This window comes from Eufriesea mexicana, unplaced genomic scaffold (genome assembly GCF_001483705.2).
Source record: "Eufriesea mexicana isolate 0111107269 unplaced genomic scaffold, ASM148370v2 scaffold2792, whole genome shotgun sequence".
Taxonomy (NCBI): domain Eukaryota; kingdom Metazoa; phylum Arthropoda; class Insecta; order Hymenoptera; family Apidae; genus Eufriesea; species Eufriesea mexicana.
In genome coordinates, this window is record NW_016910897.1 from 790,941 (window position 1) to 801,865 (window position 10,925).

At 37.5% G+C, this 10,925-nt stretch overlaps 3 protein-coding genes across 3 annotated transcripts in view; all 3 read right to left on the reverse strand.

Annotated features, from left to right (window-relative positions):
* LOC108550472 (uncharacterized) overlaps positions 1-430 on the reverse strand; it is a 1,518-nt gene extending 1,088 nt beyond the window's left edge. The window contains exon 1 of the mRNA XM_017904211.1: positions 4-430. Coding sequence (XP_017759700.1) covers positions 4-430 — 427 coding nt within the window. The remainder of the gene's footprint in view (positions 1-3) is intronic.
* A 2,883-nt stretch (positions 431-3,313) lies between these two features.
* On the reverse strand, positions 3,314-5,246 carry LOC108550473 (odorant receptor 85b-like). The gene is made up of 6 exons (XM_017904213.1): positions 4,881-5,246; positions 4,351-4,793; positions 4,186-4,285; positions 4,014-4,124; positions 3,757-3,912; positions 3,314-3,367 (listed from the first exon to the last, which is right to left on the reverse strand). The coding sequence occupies exons 1-6, from the start codon at positions 5,244-5,246 to the stop codon at positions 3,314-3,316; spliced, it is 1,230 nt and encodes a 409-aa protein (XP_017759702.1).
* A 4,333-nt stretch (positions 5,247-9,579) lies between these two features.
* LOC108550474 (odorant receptor 4-like) overlaps positions 9,580-10,925 on the reverse strand; it is a 3,198-nt gene continuing 1,852 nt past the window's right edge. The window contains 4 exon segments of the mRNA XM_017904214.1: positions 9,580-9,633; positions 9,733-9,888; positions 9,961-10,071; positions 10,139-10,238. Coding sequence (XP_017759703.1) covers positions 9,580-9,633; positions 9,733-9,888; positions 9,961-10,071; positions 10,139-10,238 — 421 coding nt within the window.

Here is a 10,925-nt window from a genome sequence, read left to right on the forward strand (position 1 = left end):
TGCTGATGGTTGCGTACTTTAACATGATCGTTCGATAACGCGGATCTTCTACCATCTTCCAGTCTCTTTCGAGATGTCGTATACAATGTCTGAGGGAAGGTCCTTTCAGACCAAGGTACAAGTATTTAATCGTAGACGACAAACAGAAACCAACGGGACCAAGCATCTTTACTTTAATGTGTACGTTTCTCTCCACAAAAAAGATATGGTGACCGGATGGTATGATAACGAAGAACAGGCTGGACAAGCACGTGGTCATCAGAAAGAGCGAAATGAGCTGTTCCAATTTGCTAGTCTGTCTATAAACTAGAGGCCACACTCCGATCCCCTTCAACAGCCATTGACACATCTGTAAAGTATAATGTATATCGTTTTCGTAATGGTGATTTCTCGGTTGGCCGACAATGGTATCGTATGATCGATCATGCATACTGACGACTCTATGGTACACTGTCGACTGATCGACACGGTATGAATTTGAACACGATATTGTTAGAACGCAAGCGCGCGCCTTTTCCTTTCAATTAAAGTTCACGATGAACTTCACGCGCGTGCTTCGCGTAGTAATAATGTAAGAGGGTGGCATTCGTCAATAAACAGTGAGGAATCTCACTGTTTTTTTTTGCACGTTTTATATTCGTCGGAGAGATTATGGTGCGTGTAAGGGGAGATCGAGTGGAGACAGTACGGAGAGATCGTTCAGTAGGACGTAAAATATACGTTTGCGTTCTATTGTAACTTACAGATTTCAAATTCCATTGTAAGTATATATATATCTGACATCATTTATAAATTTATTCTTAGTTACATTCTTGCTAATTAACTCCTCGCAACGATATTGAGTTTTCCTGTGATCTGTGTTCTCATTATGATTATATTATTAAGCATCTCACCTCAAAATTCCGGCGTAATTCTTCATGACTATGGTTATTTAATCATATCTTCGATACCATTTCTGCTCTTTATTCTTCATTCCTCAAATTTTTCAATATCAATGCTTGTATCTTAATCTGACTGCAGGTACGAGTGCTTAAAGTCGTCGTCAAACTGTATTCAACCAGTGTGATTACCAAATAATCACCACATAATTCTTTTCTTCGATGTCTCGCACTCAAAAGAATGATTCGCAACAAAGATGTAAATGAGTATATATAAAGACCGTTGGACGTGAGGTAGGCCAGCAACTTGATCGTACGATTATTTTCATTGACATGAGACCCAATCATGTATTTCGCAGATTAATAGCATTAAAGATAGTAATTATTTAAGGTAACAGTTCAAACACTTTGCCTAATAATGACCAATAATTAATTAATTAACAAAGAAATATGTTTCTAAAATTATATTAGAACATTCTTCAAGAGTGCACCTTTATGATACAGTTATAAAAGTTTCATAGATTAATCACAGAAATCGAGCAATTCAATCGTTTTCTCTATATGTCACATTTTGCCGAAACCTGAATTTCAACAATTCTATTCCATGATCTTCTCTTTAGAAAAGCCCCCAGAATACGACACTGTGTAGCAAATTTGCGACAGATAAAGAACTTCTTGTAAAAATACAAGAATATTGCGCAGAAAGTACGTTCGAGAGTTTATTTTTCAATTTCGGTGACCAATTATAATTATTCAGAAGCACGAATAATTATAATTACGAACATTGATAAACTTCGAATACTCGAATCTAATTTTTGAGAGATGAGTGATCGAGGAAGAAAAACCGCGTATGAAAAAAGAGAGAATCTCCACGCTGTTGAGGTAGCTTTGATAATGTTGCTACCCTCTTCTCAGTGTGTCGCGTCACTTACGAGACACTGAGCACTTTGGTGGTGTAATAAAGCGCAGTTTGTGGTGTATTTACACTTTATTACAAGTTTTGATGAGTTGTATGATTTTTGTGTGTGGCGTATTGTCTCCGCCTTTGCCGTTTTACGTCTTGTTTCGTCTTCCGCTTTCTGTCTTCTCGTTTCATGTGTTTTGACTTCTCCAACCGTTTTGATGTTTCGTGTATGAGTTCTCGTTTCCGTCTTATGTCTTTGACTACTCACTACCGTCTGATTCTACCTTCTTGGCTTTTGACTGTCGTCTCGTCTTGTCTAGTCTTGGTTTGCGATGATTGATGGAAAGTGATTGTAGGAGGAGGAAAAATAGAATTTTTTGATTGGACAAGGAGTTTTGGCGGGATCCTGGATTAGGAGAGAGAAGCTGACAGGGAAGTTTCTCTTTTTGGTATTGTTTCGTTTTAAATTTATAGAGAAGTCTGTTTAGCGTTTTGGTGGGTCAGTCGCACGTGCGCCCCGTCTGTTGGGTCTGGTCTCAAGTATTACTGTCCCTAGTCCTTGTCTTCATTTATAATTTGTCGATTCTGAAGAGGAACGGCTAGGTGCGTTTTCCACCTATTATTGCCGTCGCAACAGTTTGGTTTAAACAAGGATGCAAGGGTGTGGGCGAAGCAGTACATAAAGAATAGATAAAGATTCAGAGTGTAGAGAGTTTAGTGAGAATATATAGAGTGCGCAGAGCGCGCGCGATCATAATAGAGTTCTAGAGAATTGTAATCAGAATTGTAAGGAAGACGAAGCTGTAGTTTAGTTCAAATAAAGCTGTTTCTGTTATCAAAAGATATCGTTTCTGGTCAAATCGGCAGATGTCTCTCCGCAAAGGGATTACCGGCGAACAATCCTACAATTATAATTTTTTTTCTCACCCTCATCAATAAGTGGATTCCTACTTGAAGGAGATACGAGGACTTTCTCACAAGTCCACGGTGAAACCTCGACTTCCCTTAAATAGAAGTTCCTGTGACATCTAAGTATCCCAATGTCTAAGGCAGGATCTATTAGAAACAAGCCTTACCGATGAGTCCGCTAGCAGGCCCGGGACGAAACTCATCCCTTCCCTTTCCCGTCGTCCTTCTACCTGCTACCCTATCGATAGCACGACGACCACGGGGATACCACCAGGCCAGCAGCACAGGAACAACTGCTCATCATCATCAAGAAAAGAAGAACAAAAGAAGACACCATCGCACTTAGCCAACCTCTCCCTTGCAGACGGAATATTGGGAGTGGGGTATCTACGAAGACCTAAGTACTTAGATTCTTCCACCCCCTACAATTTGAAATTCATCTGTTTACACTGCTAATCACTGTTACTTAGTTATAAAGAAAAATATAAGAATGAGACATATACTCAATATGTAACAATAGTCTGGTATGTCGAATGTTTACGAAAGAAGAAATAGTTTGATAATATAGTTTTTTATTTACTTGCTACAAACTAATTATCAAAGATACCCAGACCAGTTAGTATTACATGATAGTAGTTTGGATAAAATTTAAGTACGCAAATGATGTTTTCATAATCTGTAAAAGTCAAAATCGTGTTTCATCGTTGGCAGCTGAAAATCGAATTGCATTATTTCTATCTAACAAGGAGAGTGCAAGTCCTTCGGGTCACTGATTTAGTTGAAACTTTGCAGGTTTGTAGATATCGTGATGCAGTTTAAGAAAATGTATCATTATTGCGGCAACTACTCGATAGTTTTTGAAATATTTACGATTAAAGTTTTATTACTTCTGTAATTATGCATTTATTTCCAATATTTCCAATATCGAGTAGTTGCCGCAATAATGATATATTTTCTTAAACTGCATCACGATATCTACAAACCTGCAAAGTTTCAATTAAATCAGTGACCCGAAGGACTTGCACTCTCCTTGTAAGTTGCAGTTATAAGATATTAAAGACTCACGTTCCCGAAAGTAAGCAAGGACATATCAACTATTCTACCAGCAGTAATTTTCAGCGGACTATTTGACATGGCAATGACTAAGACGAGACTCTGAATTGTCTTAGTTGGCAAACTGTACCACTCGATCATGAAGCACAATACTCCGATGTTGCTGCTCTGTAATATTAATAGGTTTTCATACATTCACGCACATATATATTTTGTTTCGCAAAGGAAAGGAAAGGAAAGGAAAGGAAAGGAAATATGATAAAAAATACCTTATCCAGTAAGAGATTTCCAGTGTAGCACAATATGAACAGATTAAACATCAACGACGTTAATAACACCAGATATGATATCACACCAATACTATTCTTCTGTTTCCAGTCCTACTGCAAACAGAAACGACATAAACTCGAAAAAACCAGATAGGAAATAATAAAAACGTACTGCTATGCAAAAATATTCGAGTAAGCATATTACGAAAGTGGAACCAACGAATTCTAAGAAGCAGACTTCTTGCAAAATTGTCCCAACCATTTGAGAAAATCTGCAATAGTACACGATACATTTTCATATCCAATAAGTAGCGATTTTTTATCTTTATTCGTATACCTTAAAATTCTTATGTGATGTTTAACAATTTCTGTCATTCGTACGTTTGCGTTAGAATCGTGTTTTGAAAATTTTCCAACAACCAAATCATTGAGTCGTGAAATAATGATATCAATTTGTCCGCAGGCGTGAGTTATGAAAAGCGCAGCCAATCCACAGGAGCCTGCTGCTATAGTGTCGAATACATATCCACAAACGCATTGGAAAGCATATGTAATTTCGTATATAGGACTCCTTCGAACGTCATAAAGATCGTTGTACGTGGGGTAGGCTAGCAACTTGATTGTGCGATTATTTTCATCGACATAAGACCCAATCGTATACTGCAAAATTGAGATGTACATCAGACCTCCGCTGTATATTAATACAACACTACACATTGTCAGACATCGACTAATCTTTCCGTATTTTAGCATCAGTTTTCGGTCTTTTTGTAATTCTACCTGTCAGATAATTGTTAAATTTTTTTCGAATGAGCTTTTTAATTTTATCTTTTAACTGGACATGTTTAAGTATGTGCTCCGACTGACCTGTTTCCAATCGCTTTGCACTTGTTTAATACAATATTCGATGTTCGATTTCTGCTTCGTCAGAGCGTAGTATTTCATCAATGATATAGAAATAAAGCAGGTCAAGCCTAAGAACTTCAGTCTCAGCAATGGATCTTTCTGCTCCAAAGTAATATGTAACACACACTGAATCACGATGAACAATAACGCTAAATTGTTGAATCCTATCGCGATTGTAGGTAAAAATTTACCTACACCCTTTAACACCGCTGGCCAAATCCCAATTGGATTTAAAATCCATTTGGTATATTTCATTACGTAAACGATGTCTTTTTCGTAATTCGGATTTCGCGGGTGATCAGTCTCATATAGAGGAGAAAGTTGCATGTCGGCAGAAGGTACGTAAACGACTGTTTACTACAGAGTAGCAGCATTGATTGCAAGCATGTTGAGCCTATGTTAGTGTCATCGTGTGCGTGCAATCATTTGAGTGTAGTCAAATCGATTAGTATTCATGAGAAGTGGGGACAGCTACAATTGTGATGAGAATTACCGGTGATGCCATATGTTACAGAGCTTAACTTTGCCTTAGGTATGTACACAACGAGTCGAAATTGAAGAGCGTAAGGACCAAGGCATTCGTCGGTAAAGACTTCTACCTTACATATAGGTATGTATGAATTAATAATATTTAAATCGTTTATCAGAAAAACTAATTTTGTTTTCCTTTATAAAGTCGTGCTATGACAATGTGATTGCTCGAAATTCATTTATATACCTAATAATTACTGTCATTTAATTATAACAAAGACGGATTTTTAAGCACTCATTCGAGATACAATGGGTGACACCTACGTGTTCTACGCAGGAGTGGCTAAAGCAAGTGCAAGTGTAAGTGGCAGTATAATACCTTCTCGAGCTTATTGACTGTGTGAAGTGCATGCGCTGATTTGTGTGTTAATCATGAATAATCAAAAGTATCATCCTTCCCATTCGACTTCGATGTAATTTCTTGTAAAAGAAAACAATCATCATATAAGTTGCTTTTCGTGACTGTCTCGTTAAGTTACATATATATTTGGTATACAATGTACATGTAGTTATTAAAATATCATCTGCAATGGGCAAACAAGAAAAAAGATATTTTATACATTATACAATGTGTAATAATATTTTCGTTTGTCGAATATTTAAGTAGAGGAAAATATTTTTTTAATGTACTCATTTATCTGCTATATTTTATCCAACTATCGAAAATAAAAGGGCAACTACTACGTCATCACATAATGACGATTCGAATATGATTGAAATACGCGAATAATATCTTCATATCCTGCAGAAATTAGGATTCTGTTTAATTGTTGACAGATGACATTATAATAGCATTTTTTCCATATGAATCAGCGTAATATAGAAACTTACATTTCCAAAAGTAGACAGGGACAACTCAACTATTTTACCAGCACTTATCTTCACCGGACTATTTGATATGACAAAATTAAGAATCGTCCGTCATCGGTAAGTTATACTGTTCGATCGTGCAACATAATATTTCAACGTTGCTGCTCTGTAATAAATCAATAACAGGCGAATTTATTAATAGATTTTCATACACAGAAATATTTTGTTAAAATATTTGGAAAAGATATGATAAAATGTACCTTTTCTAGTAAGAGGTGCCCAGTAGAACCCAATAAAAACGTATTAAACGACAACCATACTAATAATGCTACATAGGATGCTAGAATAGTAAGTAATATTATTCGATTGTTAGTCCAACTATAAGCAAAAATACCATAAACTCAAAGAAAAAAATTACATATCGCAGTATTTCTAGCTAGATTAATCCTATGCAGACCGAGATCTGCGCGTCTAATGAACAACAACTCCCTTTCAATAATAAAACTGGTTTATTTAATTAACATGTTGTACTAAGTTCCTCTCAATTCTAACTCTCAAACACACGATCCTCTATTCTCTTCATTTCGATTGCACACAATCTTCTAATCTCAACAACTCTCTTCTAATATGACCGCCTCGCGTCCTTGCATCCTTACTTGTAATCAAACCTATCACCCTCCATACGCATTCTTTCCTTCTCGATTATTCGATATACATTCCGACAAAAGGATTTGCCGCTATCGTTTGTTCTTTCGTGTTGAACCCGATGCCGCCTCGCTTTTTCAAGAAGCCGCCCAACGCTTCCATGCACCCCGCACACTCATTCGCCCCGCGCTATCACTGTTAACCCTTTGACCTACAACCACGAGTGAGACTCGTGGTAAAAAATTTGTGACATAAGCAAAAACCACGAGTCTGACTCGTGGTGAGGAATTTGCGCCATTAACAATACGCAGGTGTCGAAGTCGTAGTACTTCGTTGCGTCGAAATATACATGTCATAAGAAGTATACATTTTGCGCAAATTTGGGCACACGGCTGAACAGCTAAATGGCTCGGCGCGCGACCGACCTTGTTTACTATGGCTATCGCGCTACTTGGGTCTTCTCGTACCCACTTAGAGGCAGCGCGGTTGCTCTGCTTGGGATTCCTCCACAGTGTTTTTCCAAAACCCTCTGGGACTCAAACGGTTAATCCGATATGGGCCTAGGTATTTCGGTGAAAATTTTAGACCTGGGCCGTATTCGATTTTCTTTATTACCACCAAATCGCTTTTCTCGTATCGTCGTACCATTTTCCTACGCCACGATATGTGGTTATAGCCACGATGGTTTTCACTCTGAATTTTTGTGATATTTTCTGATTTGTCATATTCTCGAAAATCGTGCGAAGTAGAGACTGTGCCGCGATTCGGGATGATTTTTCGAGGTTTTCAGAAAATTGTTGCCTGTTTCCTTTCTTCGAGTTTAGACGTCTTTTTAAGTATAGGTGTTGGTGTCTTGACTGGCTCTTCGTTATCAGACGACACATTTGCAATATCAGAATCTGACTGACATAGGGAATCATTCAAAATTGACGGTGACTCTTTCACTTTGTTACTGACACTCTTTGTTTCTGACACACTTGTACCACTATTAATTTCTTTAGTTGAGTCATCTACCTCCTCTTGCATAGAGGCTTGTGACCCTTCCTTTAATTTGTCTTCCTGTTTATCAGTATTTTGAAACAATTTTGTTAAAGAACTTGATCCCAATTTCTCTTGTTCCTCTAATTTGTTTTGTCCAGTTGGAATCCGCTTTGATGTTTCAAATTTATCTTTAGTTTCTACCTTATTAGATGTAGTGTTTTCTTTGATATTTTCAATTTCTGTATTTTTCGCTGTTTCTATACAATCATTATCATCTTTGTCGGAATCATCAGTATTTTGCTGCGTCGCGATTGAATTCTGTGATGGATTCGGACGGGCCAAATTAATCTTGGACAACTGTTTCTGTTGCACGAGCAAAAAGAAGTCGTGTCTTCGACGATTCGAAGCGAACTGGCGTATTGTTGGTTCTAAGAGAACTGGTGTCTCTGATGACTTGACTGGAACTGATTGAAGAGAACCGATGTCTCTGTTGGTTCGCAAGGAAATGAGCTCCTCGATCTTCCTAAGATCGGCCTTAGGAAAAATCGGGAGCTCGCCAAATATAATTGGTTGATTTGACCAAGGGCGTTCCCTTGGTTCGCGAATCGGAGGAAGGGAAGGTTCTCAAAAAAGTAGACGATAGTGGAGGAAACCCTCTCCTCCAAGGTGAGGTACGTGGGGTCCACCCGCGTGCTGGTGACCCCATCGGTCGTTTATGACCCCTAGGGAGGGCCTGAGGTTACCAACGTGTGCGGACCACGTGGAGCCCTCAGGCCTATTGTCAGCCAAGTGTTAAGAACCGTCGCCTAATTTCGTTAAATTAGGGATTTCCAGGATTCTCGTGTTCCGCGACACGAGAAGTCAAAGAAAAAAGGTAAAGCATTCAAACGTGTTGAAGGCATGGAGAGGAAAATTCCGATGCCGAATTGTTTGATCCTAAGACCTGGCTGTAAGAAGACCGTAACGGGTCTTCCTTGTTCCACGACGGAACAATCAGAATCTTCTATTTTCTTTACTGTTACTTTAGATGTTATTTCAACAATACTTTTATTCCTCGCCGCTGCCTTTGGTGTTGGTATGTTTGATGGTTCGGTTTCCTCCGCGTCGTCTATGCGATCAATTGTATAAACTTCGGGTGTGTGCTCTTGTATCTGGTAGTCTTGGATCTTGCCGAACGAAATTTCGACTTTTTTAATATGTATTTCGACCGTGTTCAAAAAATCTGTTCTTATTATTAAGTCGTAACGCATTAATGAGTTTGGGACTAAATTAATTTTAATTGGGTAACTGTTATCATCTATTTCTACTTGTGTACTAAACTGGCCTAACGTTTTATTGTTCTCCGACCCTATTCCCCAAAATTTTATTTCTTTTCCTACTAACTGCTCCACACACTCATTCGGCCCGCTATTACCCTTCATCCATTGTTAGTGTCCACCGCTCGCCATCCCACAATCTTGTTATGCAACAGATACTATTATACACCAATAGCATTCAAGTAAGCAGTTTAGGAAAGTGATACCAACGTATTCTAGGAAACACACTTCAATTTATACGTAGGATTCTTCTGCATATCAAAAAATGCTTCGTATCGAAAATAGGTAAGAGATCTAATCGCAAAGTTCTTGATGATCTGTTTATTTGTTAATAATTATAAAAAATTCACGAAAAAGATAAAACTATTACTGCATTATTATACAACCATAGCTCGAAGGAAATTTAAATATGCCAACGATGTCTTCAAAACCTGTAAAAATAAGGTTACGTTCAATTGTTAAAAGATGAAATTGGGATTTACGTTATCGTGATTACGTGTAATGTGCTTGAAATATCGTTAAAAACCCACATTTACAAAAGAAGGCAATGACAAATCAATTACACTGCCCGCGCTAATTTTCACCGGGTTATGTGACATGGCGATAATCAAAATGAGTCCCTTCGTCGTCTGAGTTGGTAAATTGTACCAATCGGTCATGTAACAAAATTCTCCAACGAGAGTACTCTATAATATAAATAATAAATAACAAAAAGAGAATATCACGAATGAAAATGCACTATTAATATTGCAAAATACCTTTTCTATTAAAAGATTCCCAATGTAGCACAGTAAGAACATGTTAAACGTCAAGGATATTAATAGTAACGTGTACGTTGACAAACCAATGATATTATTTTGTTCCCAATCCTATTACAAAAAAATCAAGTTAACATAAAATTCATGTATACACGAATAGAAAGTAATGAAAACGTACTGTCAAGCAATAGTATTCAAGCAAGCATATTACGAAAGTGGTACCAATGAATTCTAAGAAGCACACTTCCTGCAGAACTGTCCCAACCATCTCAGAAAATCTATAATAGTACCGGATACGTGTCCATAAACTGTAAAGAATGATATATATTTCCATAGTGTTTGTACCTTAAAATCCTTATATGGTGTTTGATAATTTTTGTCAGCCGTATGTATGAATTAGAATTTCCCTTCGAAAATTTTCCGTCAACCAAATCATTCAATCGAGATATAATTACATCTATCTGTCCACAGGCATGCGTTGCAAAAAGTGCAGCCAGTCCACAAGCACCAGTTGTCACGGTATCAAACACAAATCCGCACATGCATTGAAGAATATATATTAATTCATAGACGGGTGTTCTTTGAACGTCATAAAAGCCACTATACGTAGGATAAACCAGCAATTTTATCGTTCGATTATATTCGTCAACGTATGATCCCATAGCATACTGCATGATCGTGTGATAAATTATGCCACCACTGTACATGAAAATAACACTACACATGGTCAGATGTCGACCGATTTTTCCATATTTTAACATATGCTCGCGATCTTTCTGATCCTCTACCTGTCAAGTAGTTGTTATATTTTTTTAACGGAGCTCTCGAATTTTACTTTTTAACTTGACAAATATAAATATTTACCGTTACTGACCTGCTTCCAATCAGAATATACCTGCTTGATACAGTGTTCGATTTTTGGTTTACGCATTGTTAGAACCCAATACTTCATTAAGGAGATGAAA